Source organism: Drosophila biarmipes, chromosome X (genome assembly GCF_025231255.1).
Source record: "Drosophila biarmipes strain raj3 chromosome X, RU_DBia_V1.1, whole genome shotgun sequence".
Classification (NCBI taxonomy): Eukaryota; Metazoa; Arthropoda; class Insecta; order Diptera; family Drosophilidae; genus Drosophila; species Drosophila biarmipes.
The window spans coordinates 7071714-7093565 of record NC_066611.1 but is presented as its reverse complement, the minus strand read 5'-3'; the positions used below and the strand labels follow the sequence as shown (position 1 = coordinate 7093565).

At 40.1% G+C, this 21852-nt stretch overlaps 2 protein-coding genes across 3 annotated transcripts in view; both read left to right on the top strand.

The window, feature by feature from the left end:
- Positions 1–2531: 2531 nt before the first annotated feature.
- Positions 2532–20233, top strand: LOC108036053 (interferon regulatory factor 2-binding protein 2-A). 2 transcript variants are annotated; one of them, XM_017111999.3, is made up of 4 exons: positions 2532–4154; positions 14294–14383; positions 15169–15806; positions 16712–20233. In XM_017111999.3, exons 1-4 carry the CDS (start codon positions 3161–3163, stop codon positions 16850–16852), a joined length of 1863 nt encoding a protein of 620 aa, XP_016967488.1. In that variant the 5' UTR covers positions 2532–3160; the 3' UTR covers positions 16853–20233. The 2 variants fall into 2 exon arrangements, with proteins under 2 accessions (XP_016967488.1, XP_016967496.1); XM_017112007.3 differs by lacking the exon at positions 14294–14383.
- Positions 20234–21468: 1235 nt separating this feature from the next.
- Positions 21469–21852, top strand: part of LOC108024295 (midnolin homolog) — a 72498-nt gene continuing 72114 nt past the window's right edge. The window contains exon 1 of the mRNA XM_050884724.1: positions 21469–21603. The gene's annotated coding sequence lies outside the window, so the exon portion shown is untranslated. The remainder of the gene's footprint in view (positions 21604–21852) is intronic.

The following is a 21852-nucleotide window of genomic DNA, read 5'->3' as shown; positions in this document are numbered from 1 at the left end:
ATATTAGATAATATGTGCTATAATAAATTTTTAAATTTTTTGTGTTATCTAATTTTGCTTTAAAATAATTTTTAAATTTGATTTAATAGTAATTGCACATTACCGATTTTCAGGGGTAAAATTTAGCCATGCGATTATTATTTTATTTTTCTTTTGTTAATAAAAATGCAATTGGAAAAAATAAATAAACAAACTGGACTACGAGTATTTTTTGTGGGTTGGAAAAGTACCATTTTGGGATATTAGATAATATGTGCTATAATAAATTTTTTAATTTTTTGTGTTATCTAATTTTGCTTTAAAATAATTTTTAAATTTGATTTAATAGTAATTGCACATTACCGATTTTCAGGGGTAAAATTTAGCCATGCGATTATTATTTTATTTTTCTTTTGTTAATAAAAATGCAATTGGAAAAAATAAATAAACAAACTGGAATACGAGTATTTTTTGTGGGTTGGAAAAGTACCATTTTGGGATATTAGATAATATGTGCTATAATAAATTTTTTAATTTTTTGTGCTATCTAATTTTGCTATAAAACCAATTTTTTAAATGTGATTTAATAGTAATTGCACATTACCAATTTTCAGGGGTAAAATTTAGCAATGTGAATTTTATTTCATTAAGCTTTGTTTACCAAATAACTCTAAAACTACCAAAAATGGTCAGTTGTCTTTTTAATTTAATTTTAAACATGTTTTGTTTATAAAAATGCAAATTGGAAAAATTGTATTTTTTGTAGGTTATAAAAATACCATTTTGGGATATCAGTTAGTATGTGCATTTTTAAAATTTTTGTGATATCTAATTTTTTTTAGATGTATTAATGTGATTTAAAGTAATTGCACATAACAACATTTTAGGGTAAATTTTACACCAAGTTTAAATACTATTAAAAATTGGTATGTAACTGTTAAAAAAAACGTTAACAACCTTTAAAAATAGTGACGATTTTTTATTTCGCTTTGCTAATATTTAATATTAAAACTCTTATAAACTGGTAAGTTGTGTGTAATTTGTTGTTGAGAGTAACTATTACGTTGGCCATTTAACTATTATATTGGTAAATATAACTACATTTTTGTAGGTAAATTTAACCTAATATTTTTTTTGAGTATATTTTTATCAAGAATATTTTTATTTTATTATTTTATATTAGTTATTGGTAAATAGTGTATTTTGTTATTGTTAATGTAACTATTTCGTTGGCCATTTAACCCTTTTATTGGTAAATATAACTACATTGTTGTAGGTAAATTTAACCTAATATTTTTTTTGGGAATATTTTTTATCAAGAATAGAGTTATTGGTAAATTGTGTATTTTGTTATGTTTAATGTAACTATTTTGTTGGTCATTTAACTATTATATTGGTAAATCTAACTAATTTTTTTTAGGTAAATTTAACCAACCTTTATTTTTGTGTTTATTTTTATGAAGAATATGAGCTATTGGTAAATTTTGCCTAACATTTTTTGATAGTGCCCAAAAAGGAACTTTTATTTCAAGAGATTTATTCAAACTTTTCGAAGGAAATACGAAAACCAAGTACAGTTGTGCTTGAGGTGGGCCTAAACAGGTGGTCTGGACTGTGAGCTGTATGGAAAGGGCCCCGGCACGAGGCCTCGCTCGTGCTTCTCTGTATCTGGTTGCTCCTCTTCCGCATTGCCCTCCCGCAGGACACGCCACGCACGGGTGCGGGGTTTGTCCCAGACCATGGTCGGCAAATCGATGCAGGCCAACAGCCCAGGACAATGCGACCGTCTCGCTCCTGCGCAGTGCCCTCCACTTCCTCCTGCCTCCCTCCTCCCCCCGCCGCCCGTCCCACGGTCCGCTGTGCAGGGGCCAACAGCTTTTAATTTCATTAACAGAGCTCTGCTAGGTCAGCTGTGCGGCGCGAGAGCGAGACGGGGAGGGCAGATTCAAGGTCTGCTTTTCTGTATCCTATGTGCCTCGGGGGTGCACATACATACACAGATATAGGATGTGGACTTTACATGGTATACCTACTGACGAACTTCGATCCACCCACATTTCCGGGGGGCGGTGGCGTCGTCACTGGATTCGTTTCCCCGACTATGACGTGCGGGCACGTACGCAAGCAGGGACGTAGTGGCAAGGAGTTGGGGTGGGGTTACGAAGGGAACCTCCACTATTGAACTACATTTGCGAAAATTCCTAAGGCCAATTATCAAAACATTTGGCATGGCAAAAGGCTGTTGGCAAACAAAGCCAAAGTGATTGAAAACATTTGAGAAAGGGAAGGAATTACCAGAATAACTGAAAAAAACCATAATAATAAATGGTTTAAACTTGAACATTTGGCAGGTGCTCTATGGTTGGCGGCTCGGCTACGGGCTTAGACAAGCTTACAACCCCCTCGCAAGTGCCCGCTGTGGTTTGAGCCTCCGCATTCCAGTATATAGTCTAGTATTTCCTTGGTATTTCCAGCAGGCCGCCGTGGATTTTTTAGTGCCTTTGCGCCGGCCTGCAAGCATTTCGCGCACCGCCACCAAGGTCACTCTATCAGCGAGTTTTGTGGCGTCCGGTTGGTTTTTCCGTTATTCGCTGCGTCGCTGCGTTCTCCTCGTTCGTTTTGTTCCTCCACGTTTTTGGCGTCGTCGTACGTTTACGTGTCCCGCTCTCTCTCTCTCTCTCGCTCTCCGTCTCTGCCTCTGCCACTCTCTACCCCACTCTCGGCTGGCGCGCGGCTCTCGCGCGTGCCCAAGTGTGTGCTGTGCGGTGTGTCTGTGTGTGCGTGCTTGCTGGTTGGCTTGTTGGTGGAGCAGCGCAGCGCAATAGAAAACATTAGTGAATTTTTTTTCGGGTGAAGCGCTCTGTGAAAAATGCGTGCGCGCGTGTGTGTGTGCGTGTGCGAAAATCAATATGAAAACATGAATAACAAAAGCTAAGGCAAACAACAACAACAACAGCAGCAGCGACGGCACAAAGGCACAGAAATACAGCAAAGCTAAAGGCGAGAAGCAAGAACAGTTAGCCCAAGCCATTCCAGTGAGTGCAGCAGCAGCAGCAGCACCAGGAGATTTCCAGCAGAGATCCCAGCGAAGCACCAGCAGCGGCAGGTTCCAGTTTCCAGCTTCCAGCGCAGGGCAGGTTCCCACTGTTCCCAGAGCGTTCCACACACACACACACGCACGATGTCGCTGCAAACGAAACGGCAGCACTGCTATCTGTGCGACCTGCCCCGCATGCCCTGGGCCATGATCAATGACTTCTCGGAGGCGGTGTGCCGCGGCTGCGTCAACTACGAGGGCGCCGATCGCATCGAGGCGGTGCTGGACGCCGCCCGCCAAATGAAGCGCCTCCATCCCGCCAGCAAACAGCAGCGTTCCCATGAGAACGGCGAGGTCTCTGCCGCCGCCGCCGCCGCCGCTGCAGCGGTGGCCCTCCAGCAGCAGCAGCAACAACAGTTACAAGTGGGCCCCGTTCCAGGCCCAGGGCCGGGCTCCCATCGCAGCGGTGCCGGCGGCGGCGGTGGTGGTGGTGGCGGGGGCGGCGGTAATCCTCCCGGCGGCGGCGTTCCAGGACCCTCGGGCGCGGGCGGTCCACTCGGCTCGCTGGGCAGCGCTGTGGCCGCAGCTGCCGCCGCCGCCGCCGTCCACCATCATCATCAGATGCCCTATCAAATGCCCGTGCCGCGCATCGGTCCGCCCCTGGAGTACCCCGTCAAGCTGGAGGATCCCCCCGGCGGCGGCGTGCGACCCGTTCGCATCTCCCACATGGCACCGCTCCACCTGCGCGGCGGCGGCGGGGGCGGCGGCGTGCCCACAGCGGGCGGCGGCGGACCCGGCAGCAATTTACCGCCCGCCCTGTCCGTCAACCTGAAGCGGCCGCCCAGCGAGGACGTCGATGTGGATGTCAGCCAGCAGCAACAGCAGTCGGGGCACGGCCTGCCGCCCGATGGCGTCTCCGCCGCCTCCGTGGTGGGCGGCGTGGCCGGCGGCGGCCCGCCCGGCATCAAGCGCAGCGCCATGGAGGATCCCACGGGCGGAGGCGGGCGGCCGCCCTTGACGCGCGGCGAGTCCCTGCCCGCGGCGGTCAGCTATGTGCCCGAGCGGCAGCTGAGCGGTCTCAGGGACAAGCAGCAGCCCGTCAGAGCGCCCAGCTTTGATGCGTCGACCTTCAAAGCAGGTGAGCCAAAGAAAATGCAGGAAGCACCCATTGGGCTAGTGACTGCAGCCCCGAAAAGCTAGTCAGCGGCGGCAGAGATCATACTCTACAGTGGGCCCTCGGGCAGTGAACTCTCTGCGCAAGAGGACGTGATGTCACTCGAGTCCTAAGGCAGTGAAATTGTTTTTCGTTCAAGTGTTATAAAAATTGTTAATCACCTATCTGTTATGTATCCATGTTAGATACGTTTTTGGTCTATTGGTTTGGTTAATAGACGTTAAAAAAAGAACTTGATAGAAACCAGGAGAAGATACCTCTTATAAAGAGCCAACTATCTATAAATATTACAATATTTGAACTTTACAGTAGTCACTCAAAGAAAATAACTACTTTAGGAACCAGAAAAAATGGGTATTAGCATATTAGAAAATTCATAAGTCACTAAGAAATTAGTATTATTTCAAGGAGATACCCATAAAATACTTTATGTACAAAAATCAGTTTTATATCAGGATATCCAGAGGTTTCTGAACAAAACTGAAAACCCTCAAAAGGCTATCAATCCATTTTATATACGAAGAGATGAAAATAATCAGCGAAAGATATGCCAAGAAACTATCCCACCCCTTGAAACATCTATCCAATAACCTATTAGAGGCCACCCCTTGGATCTTCCCAGATACAATCGTCATAGTTCCATTGCCTTATTATATTGCATTATCAATATGCGAGTTGGTGTGTATTTATAAAGTATATTGATTGCCCCAAGGCCAGATTCTAAATGAACTGCAAAAAGTATATCATGATCATATCACCATCATACAGTAGCTCCTTACTGATAGCTAACTTTTTAAGCACTTCATTGTGATATGAAAATATTAAAAAATAATCTTCAGTTAACACTTGGTATTTCTGTCCCTGAAATATATGAAACATAGCTTTGGACTTTAGAATTATTCGTTTTCGGTTGGAAACTACCAAAAATTCAAAATCGTTATCAGTTCAAGATGAATAATCATCACTTACAGTGGGCACTCATTGAAAGAACTCTTGTAGAAGTACAGAAGCCGGCTAAATGTGAGATAAAGATAAAGATAGAGTCAAATATCCAATATATTACGATACAGATTACCTAAAATTACTATATTAGCAAGCGCAAAAGTAGCAAAGTTAGGGGAAAACAGTTTGAGGGATAATCCCCTATCAATGATTTCTTATCACTCAAAGTGATCGAATGGCCGATGGGAAAAAGGCGATATGAAGTGGAAAATAGGGTGGCAGGGCGAAAGGGGACTGTTTCGTATCAATAATATTGAATGGATCAGTCGGGGTGAACTTTTCAGTTAGCCGAACTGTAAGAAAATTGGGTTGTTATCAAGAAACAGTGATCTCTAGTCGAATAGGACCATTCCAAACATGTTACTGAGAGTTAAATACCCAAGAAATACGCTTTCACTTGGAATATATTTATAAAAAACACATATTTCTCTATTGAAATCGATTAAATTCGTACAATTTGATAAATTCAATCATTTCTATCGTTTTATATTTGGGTTTCTAGGGTTGGCACAACAGTTAGAATCCAATAAGACCCCGATAGGTTTGATTAGCAATACCGGGAAGAAATTCCAGGCAATTAAGCGTAAAGAAATTGTTTAAACAAAGCCGTTAAAGGAAAAAATTGTTTATTTAAAGTTTCTTGTTCCAAATCAAGTTGAAAATGCCTACCTAGAATTCGTTTGGAATTGTTTGGACTTTAGTTTCCAATTTCCCTCGAAACTATTTAAATGCCCCGGGTTTTAATTAACTGGCGCCCACTGTGTTTGTTTACCGTTTTTTGAGCGGTGATCGCGGGAGAGCGAGAGCGGGCGCGTGCTCTGTGTCCCGCTCTAACCTGGCTGGAAGGTTGTGTGGAGGGGGGGCGCTGGAGTGGGTGGAAGGGAGGCGGCGATACAGATAAGGCAGGGCGGCCAAACTGGCACACATACAGAGAGATATTCAGGCCAGAGTGAAACGACGTGATTGTGATTGCCTGCCCGCCCCTTATCTCTCCTGGCTGGAAGGCGGCGAGGCGGGAACCTACGACTATACGAGTGCTCACGAGTGTGATAAGAAACGTTGTTTTTCAGATTAGATAACGCATTTGCTTATCAGCGCGGCCTTATCGCTTCCCCGCGTTTATCTATGTATAACACACACGCATGCACACTCACATGCACACCCAAAAGCGGTGGAAACGCATTTTGCAACCCTCGGCGTTGAAAAAAAAGGGGGCTGCCAACCCTTGCCATCAAAAGGCATGCGCACATGCCAATATACAAACCTATATGGCCAATATACACACACATGCATGTAGGTAGGTATGTACAACACGTACATATGTACCCTGCTACGTGTAGCCCACAGTCACATCCACGCTCGCTTACATGCACGTACGTAACAGTCGTAATGCCAAAAACAACACACCGCAAAGAAAAAGCGCAAAAAGCACACGAAAAGGGACGCAGAATGTAATAAAAACAGAGACGTGCAAAAACCAACGACGCTGACGTTGTAACGTTCTCGCCTCTACCTTGCTCCCTCTCTCCTTCGCCCCATCCGTTGCTCTCCGCTCTTCTCCTCTGCCTTTAAACTGGTTCCGTAAATGCTTGTGTGTTGGTGTGTGTGTTTTTTTTTCTTGGCTGCGCGCGCAAAACGTCATTAAACTTGTTTTGGTTTTTCGCTGCTGCTTCTTCTGCTGTTTCTCCTTTTTACGCTATGCGATAACAAGTTGCACGCACACACATCCATACAGAATCGAACCAGGGTGTAGATAAATTTTAGTTGGTATACGAATTACGGAACGAGCTGCAGTGGAAAAAGCACTCCGAAAACGAGATGAAAAGGCGAGAAAGAAAAAAAAACATTTTTGCTCACACCGATGCCGTCATCAAACGGTGGGACAAAAGTAAACATAATTGCAAAAAAAATGTATGTTTTTATTTAATCATAATTTTACAAAATTCTGTTACTAGAATGATCTTTATAAAACTTTGTATTTCCTATATATTATTAAGAAGTTTTTTTTTTACTCCATCTGGCAAGGAAATAGCGATAAACACTGTTTTTTCGTCTTATCACAAATACATAAGCTTTATCTGGAACAGAAAAATTACATCTTTCGGCTTTGCCCTATGTATTTCAGGGTGTACGAACAAATGGGAAATGCAAAGTGAATTTGCGAAAACTTAATCTCAATCAAATAATCGTACATATATATTTCTGGAATTTCCCACTTGACACCCACTGTGCTAATTTCGTTTGTTGTTTTGCATTTACGTTACGCTTCTGCTTCTTCCTTCCTGTGTGTATTCGTTTCATTACCAAAAAAAAAGAAATAAAATAATTCCAACTCTGTTACATTCGCATGCACATATTCATTGCGTTTGTGTATATACTAAAAATATAACAAACATATTCTTCTGGGTGTACAGACGAAAATTGTACAAGTGTACATACCACATGTGTGTATGTACAAAATGGAACGGCAACGTGCGCGCGCCACCCCCTCGTCCAGGCCCCCCACACCACCCACCGCCACCAGCTTCTGTCGCCCACTTCACACCCCCTTTTCGTTTCGTTTCATTCAGCGCTTCGTGTTGCCGGCTAGTGTGTGCGTGTGTGTGTATCTAGTTCGTGTGTATGCATTTACTGACTGACCATTCCAATGCGTTCGCCAGGAATTTGTTCGTGCCCTCCCTCTGGCAGGAGGAGAGCGGAGTGCCTCTGCCTCTGCCTCTCCCTCTCTCCTTCGCCCGTAATTAGACATTGCGTGCTCGGTGCAGCTGCAGTGGCGGCAAGTGCAAGCGAGATGGCTAGCTGGAGTGCATGGCCGCTGTTAACCGTTAAAACACGTGAGGCAGCGAAGTCGCTGCTGATGATTAGACACAGTAGCGGTCACAAAAACAGATCAATGTTCTAAAAAAAAATTTACAAACATTTTTAAAAGAATTTTAATTCAATTTCCTTCTATGTATTTGTGGGCAGCTTGAAATGAAACAGAACACTTTCATGTTTTATTAATATTCTGAAATTTTTTTATGTTGACCTCCATTGTAGAAGCATCTAGATCTAATACTCGAGAACAAAACCATATTTTTGATTGCTTGCACAGGTTTTTTTACAATATAAATATTTTATTATTTTAACAGGGTCTTGCAATATCGACCTTGTGGACTACATATGCAAATTTGTGCAAACATATATTTTTAATCGAAAATGACTGACAAACTGAATAAAACATGTCACTCTTTTTTTAGGTTCAAGAGTCTTTACAAGTATGTGTCTTAAAACTATAAACTATGTATACACCCCTATCATCAAATGGCATTCAGAAGTTTGTTTTAATAGTTTGCTATGCAATATAGACGTTTTCTTATTGTTTTCAGTTCAATGTCAAACCAATAATTTTAGATGAATATAAAATCATTGAAGAAAAACATGTGTAAGGGTATTTGAACCTTTCCTTACACGGTTAATTTTTGCCATTTGCCATGCCAGAGCGTCGATAGGTTTGGCACTCGGTCGGTGTGAAGATAAGCGATTCACTTATCGGCGTAGATTGCGCCATCAGCACCATCATATCTTATCATATCTGGGGGAGCCGACCATGTGGTTAATTGATAAGCCAAACAACTGCTCGATAAGGAGCTAAGCCCAAAACATGGGACCCGTAGGGCAAATAGACGAAAAGAGCAGCGGCCTCAGTAATGTCGGTAAAGCCAGATATGATATGCAATTGTCGGTTCCAGATAACCGATCGAATTTTGATGGATAGATGCCGGAATCGTATTATCAACGTGTGGGCTTATCACCAGTTGGGGGAAATTTACTCCACATTTGATAATAATAATTCTGGGCTTTTCTCAGTGTTATTTTTAGGTTTATAGGTTTTTACGATGCAAGTGGTACAAGTGTTAGAAGAGTTATTGGAAAATATTTAACATTTTACAAGAACTATTAATGGTGTATTTGGAATGAACATGTTTTGGAATCAACATATGAGAATTCTCAGGAATAAGAATTTGAAACTAACTAATCTGTATAAACTTTGTACGGATACTACTTTATGTAGAGGATTATTTAAGATAAGGCATTTCAAACTAAACTCTGTAAACTTTATAGATACTTAATGTATTTCCCCGAAGCCAAGCTTTATTGCATTTCCTTTTTTCGTCTTAATGTTTGAAAGCCCCACAGTTTCTTGGTCTCTTCAGTGAGATCATTCCGATTTTATGACTGTGTGTTGATAAGCTCTTCTGTCCGCCCGAAAGCCGACATGGAGATAAGAGGAGAAGCATTCTAGACGGATTCCGGGGGAAAGTACTTGGAGTACAGGGTACGCAGGGTACCGCTTCGGCTGCATTTAAAAGTCGAATTCCATTTTCACTTCCATTCCACTTTCGTTTGCTCTTGGCCGCTCGTGATACGCTGTACACACAGCTGTTTTGTTTATCTTATCTAATTGTTGAGTGGACTGGTCGATGGGGTCCTCAGCCGCCTATCTTATCAGCTGCCCAGAACAGCCACGGCCAACTTTTGACTGATAGCGCCGCATTGTACCGGGTCGTTTTAATTGGTTCGTCGTACTCGAGTCGTGGTGTGCCTTGCGATGCACCCTGTAACACATTTGTTTATTTTTCATTAGATCTCCGGGTACGTTGGTAAAGTTTTCTGTTTTCCACATTAAACAAACACTGGCAAACGATGGCCCTTTGAAGATGTGCTTGCGGAAATCAATCGATTGAGATGGGATCCACTTGAAAGCATTCCCACTTGGCCCATATTCCATTTTATTCAAGCGCTGAATAACTTATGAGATTGCCCATGATAAGTGTACATTGAACAGGTCCAATCTGAAAGGAATAAAAATAGTGATTATTTTGGAAAACAGGAAATGCTTACTTTTCGAAGAAGTTTTGAAGTGAGAATTGCTTATTATAACGTTTTCCCACTTGATGGAACTTTGGAGTACTTCAAAAACTTCCTTTGATCATCATAGTTTTTACTTTCTGTAAGTCACGTGGCTTGATAAGCTCGAGAAACCACTTACAGATAAGAAGTACTATCATTATGTGTTACTTATTGGGTTATTAAGAAGTTGTAGTCTTATCAAATAAGGTGAAATACCCGATGTTTTGGAGTTTGCCATTAGCGCGGCTCCGATAAGCAATACAGCCGACAATTTCCTTGGAAGTAAATAAAATATGATATAATCACAATGGAGTATGCTAACAATCTCGCTCGGCTATAGCTACAGCGATAGCTTTGATTCCCAAAGTTCGTGTTTCGTTTACTTCGCTTATTTCCAGCAATTCCCCTCCATTCCCCAGGGAGTCTCATATCAATATCCGGAAGAGTATTTGTGTGGTCCTTGGGTTGCGAAAAACGAGAAAGGCGTGCGCGGGCGTGGCTGCCGCCCACTGGGTGTGGTGCTGGTGCGATTCGTTTTCATTCATTCGAAGGCGAATAGTATCTATGCCACAAATAAACACCGGGCCACAATATGGTTACTTTTCCCAATACACAGCATTGTATAAATATTTACTGTTTGTACTTCTCGCCCCGGTTTCCACTCGGGTCTGAATATTTGTAATAAATTGTCAAATGATTCATTCTCTAACAAAGTAGTGCGAAAAAGAACGTATCGCGGAATATTGAGAAAAATATTCCATAGCCAGGCAAAATGTGCTGGGCGGCGGAAAACGTAAACCAATCTATAAATAGTTTTCATATTCGATACTAAGAAGCGGAGATCACGCAAATTTGTTTGTTTTCAGCTGCGATGATTGTATGGAAACAAATAAACATTGGAAAACATATATGCAGTGCACCACTACGCATGCATGGTGCACCAGTGTGGGTTAATAAAAAGTCGTTTCAGAAATAGATTGCAACGAAGTTGCAGTCAAGTGAAGTTCGAATCGAATGCAGCCCACTGAAACTGATTACAGTGGTTCCTTGGAATCCGAGTGCCTTATGAACGATGCTGAAGACTCTTAATGATCTGGAACGAAATTAGGCAGCTTTATGAGCATTTCAGCTCAAAATGTTTATTGGCTTACGTAGCTAGAGTGAAATAGCCGTAAATCTGTAAAGCAATAAAGTTAGCCATACATTTAGGTTCAAAAAGTTCTCAAAAAAGTACTAAAATATTCGAAAAATGTATTTTTTTGAATATTGTTTTCGACTTTTGTAATGTTTAGTCAAGAATGTTGAGTTGTTGTGCACTTATTTTTTATATTTACATTTACTAAAGTTTTTATTAAGTTTTAGCTAAGTTTAAACATGATTTACCTTAAAAGAAAGTAAAAATAAAGAATTTTTTTTTAATTCACCAACTAGGAAAAAACTGTAATTTCAAAATGAGTAGCTTAAATTTCATTGAAATTTTAAAATCATTTTGATTTATGAAAAGTATTTATATCAAAAGGAATACCTGGTGATTTATTTGCACTTTGCATGCACTTACTTGCTTTTCGCCCACTGTGCGTGCTACTTGCAACTGTATGTGGCAGGCCTGCTGTCTCGCTCTGGCGCTCGCTATCTCCGCATTCTCCTCAATGGGCCACGCACATGCAACTGTGCAAGTGCAGCAGTGCGAAAGGGACGGGGTGTGGGGGCGGGCGAGAGAGGGCTTTCGCTTTGGCATTTATTGCTGTTGTTTCTCGGCTCTTGCATGCAAAATATAAACAAATGCTATAAATACACACGCACACGTACGTTTTCTGAGTGTACGTGTTGGGGCCACACAACATGCACGACGTCTTCGCTCTTGCTTCTTCTTCTCCTTGCCTTTTGCCTCCCTTTTCACCGCCTCCTTTGGCCATGTTCCTCGGCCTCTGCTTCTGTTTCTCCTCCTTCGTCGTCTTCTTCCCTTTCTTGCCAATTTAGCCAGCGTAGGCAATTTAGCAAAAGCACGAGCAAAAGGCAAAAGGCAAGAAGCAACAGTTTATCAAATAAATAAACATAACAGCACACTGTGGCCCGCTCGCCGATGTGTGTGCTTCATTTCGTATGCAGCCCACTGTGCGCCGCCGGCAAACTGACAAGCGACGACATTTGAGCAATGTGCCATCGCCCGTGGGGCATACAAATTAACTACGTTTTTCCATTCGCTGCTCGTTGTGTATCAGCTTTTTGTTGTCTTTTTTTTGCTACTTTATTTTTTTTTGTATTTTCAATATCAAGCAGCTACGCGTGCGCGTGCATTGCATACGAAGGGAAAAAATTAAAGTGTACATAAAGCCAGCAAGTTAACAGCGCCGTAACAGCAGCATAACAGCACCGCAACAGCGGGCGAATATGAGGCACAAAAAGGGAGGTCGAAGAAGCAGCAGCGGCAGCGCAGTCAAAACAAATCGGCAAATGACTTCGTGTGTGTGTGCGTGTCTGGTGTACATACACATTATTGCATGCTGGCATGCAAAAAAATAACAAAACGAGATGGAGAAACCGGCAGCATCTACTCTCCCCCTCTCGCTCTCGCTCGTGTCGTGACGTATGCGCAGCAGCAGCAGAACTCGTTTCGTTTCATTCCCATTCATTTCGTGCCTCTGGGCACTTTGCCAACAAGAAAAAGCAAAAGGAACCGAGGAAGAAGAAGCGGGCGACGACGACGAAGAAACGGCGAAACAAGAGCAACAACAACAAAAGGGAGAAAAAAGAACAGCTGTGCGCTGCACAGTGGAACAAGAGTGACACGCCATCGTATCGTGCCGCTGTGACGTCACTGGCGATGGATGGCTCGCCGGTGAATGAAACTTTTGTTGTTGCCCGGCCGGCGTTGCCAAGTAATAAATGAATGTATAATTGTACATACGTATGCATATACAACTAAGTGCAAGCATATGTACATATCTGTATAGAAACATGTTCCGTGCCAAGTTCTAAAATTACGCAGACGAAACAGCAACAACAACAGCCCAACAAGCCCCGAGAACAACAACAATTTCATTTGCAATGAACAGGGAAGAAGAAGAGCGCAGTGATTAACTTTTTGTTTGGTTCACTCGCCATAAAAAAATCGAAAGCAGAAGTTGAATGAAAATGGTTTGTTCTTCGCCGAATTCTGCAAAATATTTACAAATCTACAGCACACAGTGGGGTGAAAAGAAAAGGCAGAGCGGGAAAGAAAAATCAAATAAAAATAAAAAAAAAATAGGAAAAACATTTGAAGTAATGTTCTTAACAAACTACAAAAAATGTAGTTTATTATTCTTTCTGTAACATCACATTTTACACACTTCTATCGATTTTTCGAAAAAAAAATTGCGTGTTAAAAAAAATAATAAATAGAAATTTTTTTTAACAATTTACCAGCAATTTACTTCTGCAATAGATTATTTTTAATTATGTTTATTAGAATGATTGATTGTGATTTTTTAGAAAAAAAAAAAAAAACTGCGTGATAAAAAAAACTTTAAAATAAAAATCAAAAATCAAGAATGGGTTTTTAAAATGTTTTTAAAGGAGAGAGCAGTACTTAAAAATGTTAGAAATGCATGTTAGGACTGATTATAAAGGATAGGGTTTTGAAAAAATGTATATTACTTATATACTACCTATGTATCTATGGTAACTTAGAAAAATTTGGAAACATATGTCCAATGTACACCACTAATTCCTCCCTACACACAACACACTTAGGAATAATTCGGGGGGTTGCTTTTCGACACACCCTCGCCGATGTCAACGTCAATTATGTATAATTTAGTATGAATTATAGGATGAGCTCCTTAACTATGGGCTGTCAGTTGTGATAGTCGTTGGTAGTGGGCGAGCTGGCATACATATGTACGCCAGTGTATAATCTTGTGACGAAGTGTGGCCAAGGCCCATTGTACATTGCACTTGACTCACGAGATCTCGAGATCACGAACTTCAGTTGGAACCATTAAATTACCGTCTACTCTGATGGTCAGAGAATATTTATGCCTAAATAACTATTATTTCATTGCCAAACTACAATTAAAATAGAAATAAGTAAAAGTTGACCTAAAGTTCAATTAGATATTGATAAAGGGAATTTTGAAACATTGAAATCTTTTTATTAAGTGGTGTTTTTTTCTGTGCAGTCAATCCGATTCTTAATCCGATTCCTCACCGTCTTCACATTGCAGAGCACATGTCCCCGGCCAGTCGACGCAATGGATCGAGCCCGCCCTCGGGACCGCTGCCCCCGCGCAGCGTACACTCGCCGAACAGTTCGGGTTAGTTTGCAGCTAAATATTTTGTTTCGGTTTATACTCACAAATAATAAAATTATTAAATGATAAAATAAAAACAAGTACAATAAATCATGGTATCTAAAAATTATTAAAAAACAAATTTTAGAAACTAACAAAAAATTTTAATTTCGAAAACGGTGAGAAAATTGTTTGGCATGTTTTTAAAATTTGTTTTTAATTTAATTTATTTGGAACTTTTCCCAGTCGAACTATTTTAAAAATTTTACTAGGTTACATTTTTTTAAAAGTAAAATAATTGTTGTGTAATATTGGCTTATTAATTACTTTAATTGTTGTAGCGACATATTATATTTTTTAATTTTACTTGCTTGCGTTTGAAATTAAATGTATATATTTTTTTTATGTGGTGTAGAAAATTGTTGGGGAGTTTCCTTTCCACTTGCTAAAAAGAAGAGGTTCGAACCCTACCCCTACCTAAAGCTCTTCGTTTATATTTTTTCCTTTTTTTTAATATATATTGTCGTTGTTTACATAAATTAATTTTTCTTTGTTTTACAATTTTATTATATAAATACCACACGAAAGAAATAAACTTAAATGTATATATAATAAGCACAACATTAAATGTTTTTGATTTCGTATTTAATGTTTAAGTTGTATAACGTTTTAATGTCTTTTTATGGAAGTGTAGCTCGTGATTTTTTTTTAGAGAAGTTTCAACAAAACAGATGATGCTTTATATATTTAGTATTTACATTTTTTAATTACTACCTTGATGTTTTTAGTAATTGCTGATTTCCTTGCAGGTTCCTCGTCGGGACGTCGCTCATCCGGATCCCGTCACGTGTCCAGCACCACCGTCACCAGCTCCGAGGTGGGCGGCTCCAATCCCGGCCAGGCGGTGGTGGCCGGCGGCCTTGGAGGCGGTGGCGGAGGAGGAGGACCCGGCTCGAATGCCGCCAGCGGACCCCTTGGCGGACCGAACGGCGGCAGTGGCCAGCTGAGCTGCACCAGCGGCGGTCCGGGCGGACCCGGTGCCAGCTCCGGAGGCGGCGGCAACGGAGCCATAGGCCCGGCCTCGATGGCGCCCAACTCGGTGGGCGGCGATGGCAGTCCAGCCGGCGGCAATGGGCCCTCCGGCAGCAATGGCAGCGGCGGATCCGTGAATCCCGGTCCCGGCAGCAGTGGCAGCCAGGGCGGCGGCGGCACACCGCTGGCCAGCGGCGGCGGATCGGCGGGCAGCGGCGGCCTGGGCGGAGCTCCCGGCAGCAGTGCCGCCTCCAATTCGGCAGCTGCGGCGGCGGCGGCCGCTGCCCAGAACGCCACGCTCAAGTGCACCCTGTGCCAGGAGCGGCTGGAGGACACGCACTTCGTGCAGTGCCCCTCGGTGAACCACCACAAGTTCTGCTTTCCCTGCAGCCGCGAGAGCATCAAGCGACAGAATGTAAGTGGGACGGAGGAGGGACATCATTTCCACTGCAACACGGTTTTCCAGCGTAGAATGTATCTCTGGGTTTTTATAAGTAGCTAACTTTTATGTTCAGTTTTGAGGTCTTTTAAATTTGTCAAAATTTCTTGTATTTTAACTAAGTCAAAAAAAATATTCTTCCACCAGAAAAAATTTAAATGTTTATTTTTTTTTAACAAATCTATAAATATTAATATTTTATAATTTCTTAGTAATGTCACGTATATATTTAAAGGATTTTCGTTTCCAAAATAATTTGAAAGTGGCATTTTTTAAATTATGAAAATATTACAGAATCCTCCTTAAAAAAATATCTTCCAAGCAAAAACAAATTTTTAAGATTAATTTTTATTAACCAAAATGTTATAAGAATATATTTTTTGTTAATTCTCTAGTCATATGTAGAGTATTTTCATAGGAGTTATTTTTGCTAAAAATGTATTGTTAAATCATAAAACAATTCAAATATTAAGGATTTTGTTGAATCCTCTAGTTAAATATAGAAATTTAGATATGAGTTTCCCTTAACTAAGTCAATTTTTACTTTAAAAATAATATCTCGGTCACAAACAATTTAAAAGTGGAATAAATTTATTCAACGAAATACTACAAATTTTTTCTTAAATTAAAAAATATTGTTAAGTAATATCTAATCTGGTGAAATAACAAGATTTATCTATTTGTTTTTGCCCATAAAAATAGATTTGACTTTTTTTTAGACTGCGCATAAATATATTTATTCAATTAAAAAATTCTTCTTGAGTAATTATGAATATAAGGATATTATAGTATACATTTTTGACAGCTGGAAATGTGTGTTGTAGTTGACTTGTTCAATTCCCAGTGAACCCTTTACTAATTCCTTTTTCTTTTATCGACAGGGTCTGGGCAACGAGGTGTACTGCCCCAGCGGCGACCGCTGTCCGTTGGCCAACTCGGTGATACCGTGGGCCTTCATGCAGGGCGAGATCACCACCATCCTGGGCGAGGAGGTCAAGGTGAAGAAGGAGCGCGAGTCTTAATGTCCATTTTACTGTAAGAAGCTGCGCAGGGCTTTGGAGCACTTTTGAGGGGCGGAGGCGAGCACTCCCCGGATGATAGCTGAATATCTGGCATCTGGCATCCGGCACCTGGCATCTCGGCATCTTGGCATCTTGGCATCCCACTCCCGGTTGGGTCACTTGGTTTAAGGATTCGGAGGATTTAGAAGGATTTTTTTGGCCACGGCGGCGGCATTTCAACAGCAGCAGACATGAATGCAATGCTCTGTATTTGTCCATGACGACCGACCAAGCAACAACAACAGCAACAGCAAAACCACAATTTTGTAGGCGTAAGCAACAGCAACAAACAAAAACAAAAAACGATAATGAAAAATGCAATTTGTTAAGAAGAAAGTGAAGACACCAAAACGCAAACTGTAGCGAGAGCGTTCAGATCCAACATTTTTGTAGCATACCTCTAGACGGGCGTTGGAAAATTTGTCCAAAAATAATGAGAAATACGAACACCAAGCAACACGAAACTTCTACAGAAATGCATACGTAGCCAAGTGAAAAGCAAAAGATTTTCGAACCAGGGAGAGGAACTTGAAATATTTCTTAATAACAAAAGCAGTAACACTAAAATCAACCTAATTGTAGCGAAGGAAAGCGGCAAATCACAAACGGAATACACACTTGCTGGCATTAGATATATGGAATCCTTTTTTTTAATACGATTATACATAAAACCCTATATACTATACGATAACTATAGATTCTGTTATGTAGGCGAGCGATTAATGCATAAGTTACATTTAGTTTGTACTAATTAATTAATTTATTTCTATACATGTTGCCTAATTTACAATCTACTCTTTACCCTCCTTCCCTCACAATTACCCCACGTTTTTTTAATATTATTTTTATTTTTATAAATACCACATTTTTTTTTCGTAAGTTTAACTAATTTAAAACAAAAACACAATGGAAAAATAAGCGAATGGAAAAGAAAGAGAGAAAAACAGTTATTATGCTAAAGAAAATGTACATACGTATGCATACCACATAATCGGAATATAAATATATACATATATTTAATAATATAGAAATATATTTGATGTTGAACACGAAATTGGCGGCAGACAACAGACAAACAAACAGCAACTGGCAACACCCCCGACACGGAGTTGCAGTGGAATTTTAAACGAGACTTTTTAACCACAGCGAATCGAATGCCATTCGCTCAGTGTGAAATTTTAGCCACATTTTTGTGTTTTTGGCCAAGGGAGCTCTGGGCGCTAGATTGGCAAGATTGGCAAATGTTTTTTAGCCATATGTATCGCTGTGGCTGGGGCAAGAACTGCTACAGGAAACTCACACACCGGACCAACCAGTCGAACAGAAAGCACAGGAAATCTCGCTTTGGGTTTGGAAATGGCCAGCAATACATCTTTTTTGCCTGCGTCCAAGGGCGACGCGATTTGGGACTGCCAATTGTCCTCTTTGCAGTTCCAACTCGAAACTAATTTACAAAAACGGTCTACTAGAGGGTTTTTTTTACTAGGCACGAAAGAAGAGTATTTAAATAAAAAAATGATAAAAGTCAAGCGAATCAGTCATCAAATGCAATTTATATACCCGAAAATCAGACGTAGGTATATATAACTAGAGGCACATTGAGCCAGGCGAATTCTTGCTATTCACTTCGACGTTTAAGAGTTCGATAAACTAAAAAAGTAGATTTTATTTGAGCATAAAATCGATCTTTACTATCTTTATTTTACCTCGTATAGTTCCAAAACATATTACTTCCAATCTGTATATAATTTGGGAGCATTCGTTTTTCTGATCTACATTTAATTGGAATTTGGTTTCGATAGCGAAATGATGCTTTTTATCAATAGAAGCATTAAACAATCGGTTTTATCGATGACACAATAAAGTTGAATAAATAAAAATCGTAGACTTCGTTTGAATTTATTAAATGTATTATACAATACGATTATAATTTAATTATTTGTTTGAACATTTTCCCATTTATTAAGTAGATCAGTTCGATCTAATTTGGTTGACTCGGTTTTTTGATCAATAGCTTAATTGGAAAATGTTATCGATAGCGAAATTTTGCACTATTTCGATAAAAGCGATGATTATCTATTACAAAGTGCGACCAATGAAAATAGTACATTTATTACAAATTTCTTAAGTTTTTTTTTAATATGATCTGTACTTTATTTGGTATTGTTCCAAAACATATTCCCTTTTATTGACTAGAAAAATTCGGTGTAGAATACTTGATTTGGAGGCACTTCGGTTTTCTGATCGACAATCTAATTGGAAAATTGTATCGATAGCGAGATGTTGCACTATTTCGATAAAAGCATTGATCACCTGCTGTTATCGATAACACAAAATTTGCACGAAATCGATAGAAACGCAAAAGTAAGTGAAAAGAAAACTAACTAAGGAGGTTTGCGTATATATTTTAATCTATAATTCTCCATTTACCATGATTTCTTAAATCAATCATACCCTTCCCTTCCTCCCTTAATCCAACACTTTTTGATTTCCTTTCGAGCGTAAGAGCAGTTGCAAGAAAAACAAAAAATAAAGAAAAACACATTTTGTGATATAGCCTAGCAAGAACAGCAAGAAAAAGAGCGTGAGATCCTGGAAATCGGAAAAACGAAAATGGAAAATGCATGAAAAGCAAAGAAACTAAGAAAATTGAAAGGCTCAGCACTTCGGCCGACCAGAAAACGATCTCACTTTCTCAAGAATGAGGTTCGCAATTGAAAAAATAATAAAGAAACAAAAGAAAACCAATTTATAATGAAATCATACAATAGGCCAATACCAACGTTTTAGCAATCTAAGTCTAAGAAGGAAACTAATCGAAATTTTCTTTACAAAACTAAACTAAACAATAACTAACGTTTGTAAACCTTGTGCGTGTGTGTGTAAAACAGTAGTGCTATCTAAATATAATACCGATCAGATATCGCATTATGCATCAAACCTTATACAAGTACGAGTACATACATATTAAAAAGAAAACCAAAAAAAAAAAGAAACGAAAGGAATATAACTATATTTGTGTGTTTGATGTCAGTCAACTAAATGTTAAAGTCAACTAACGATCACGTAATTGTATTGCATAGCCTACAACATTTTTTGAACGAAGCAAACCAAGTCGATTCGAATTAGCATGAGTATCAACTTTATACTACATATACACTTAACGACTAAAGATAGACATGTGGTGCGACTAGGAGGCGAGGAGGAGCGGCAACCACGAACACGAAAACGATTACCAAATCGGAGGCGGAAGCTGGAAGCGATTAATTGATTGATTTATTAATTGATTGGATACTTTGATGACGGGCAAAACAATTAAAAATACTATACAAAATCGAAAAATCCACGCCGGTGTTTTTCTTGTTTTATTTCTTGGGTGGACCAGAGGCCTTAACTATGTATTATCTAGGTATTTCACAAAATTTCTGTAGGGAAAGTATTGCCTACTTATCAAAGGCAACTCATCAAAAATTTAAAATTTACAATGAATTTTAGCATTGTTTTTAATAGATTTTAGTTTTCTGTTCTCAAGGAATGCCAACATTGCGTATGAGTTACATACTTACGGATCGGGACCAAATTAAATTTACTTGGTAAATTTGAGAGAGAAATTTAAAGCTAACCAAGATATTAACTATCTAAAATTTTTTTGCAAATATTGCAATAATTATTGTCATTCATTCGACAAAATGGCAGTGAAAATTTAGTTTAGCAATATTACTTATACGACACGTGGGTACATTTTAGAGAAAAATCAATTTAAAATTATTGGGCAATAGATTTTTTAGATTAATACGTGTCTCAGATATAATTCAAATTTCTGATTAATTTTTTAAAACAAAAGCATAGCGCTTTAAATCAGATTATTTTTTAAGAGTAAATTTTTGTTTTCATTGGCTTTTTTTATTTTCCAATCAATTGACATTAAATATATTTGGAACGCGAAGCTAAATAGTTTGAATTTCTATTGAATTTGAAGAAGATTTTATCTAAATTTCATTTCTATTTTTTCAGTAGAGACTACCAAATCGCCATCTGTTGTTTTTTTTTTATAAAGTAAATACTTATAAAGCGCCCTCTTTCGGTGTAGTGTATATAAAACCATCGATAAATTAAGCAAAAAGATAACTAAAGAATTCCCTTTGTTTAATTAATTCTTATTTAATTTAAATTAAGTTCTCTTTCGAAGCTGTTTTTATCTTTATGGAAAGTAAGGCTTTTATCGTCAGCATCTACCACCATAGCGCCCTCTATTGGCTGTGGTGCGAAGCGATTCATCGATAAGGCAAGTGAAATAACAGTACTTCGTTTGGGGAACACACAACAGATGTCGCCTTGCTGCGCACTTCCAGCCAACGAGAGAGCTCTCTTTCTCCGGCTCCGCCTCTCTCTTCAGCCGGGCTCCAATGTTTACATTTTAACGAGCTGAAATCCAAGCGGTGGAGCCTTCGTTTCGGCTTCGGCTGTGGGTCCGCCTTCGGCCGGGCTCCTCGTGTCCTCGGCTCTCAGCTGCTGGCGCTGCCTTCACAGCCGCTGCTTTTGCCACAGTGGCTACGTTATTTGTGCGTGCGCGTTGCCAATAAACGGGCAGCGGCCTCTGCTCTCGTGTGATAAAGAAAATGTGGATTCCTGGGGACTCCGATTGATCGTTTATCGTTAGTCGTTAACCGTTGGCCAATTAAGCAGTGTGTGTGTTTTCCCATTTTCAACCGGTATTTAAATTTCGCTTTGGAGCGCCTGTATGCGGGTGTGTGTTTTTGTGCGCTGGCCCCAAAATGTAGGCAACAAAAAGTATCAAAACGGCTAAGCAGGCAAGACAGCTTCCTCTCGCTCTCTCTTTCGCTCTCGCGCTCTCTGTGTGTGTGTGTGTGTGTGTGTGGATTCCTCTGCAGCGCAATGTGTTGGTATTATACACAGGACACGGTTACACACACAGACACGGCCACGGGACTGGATACCGT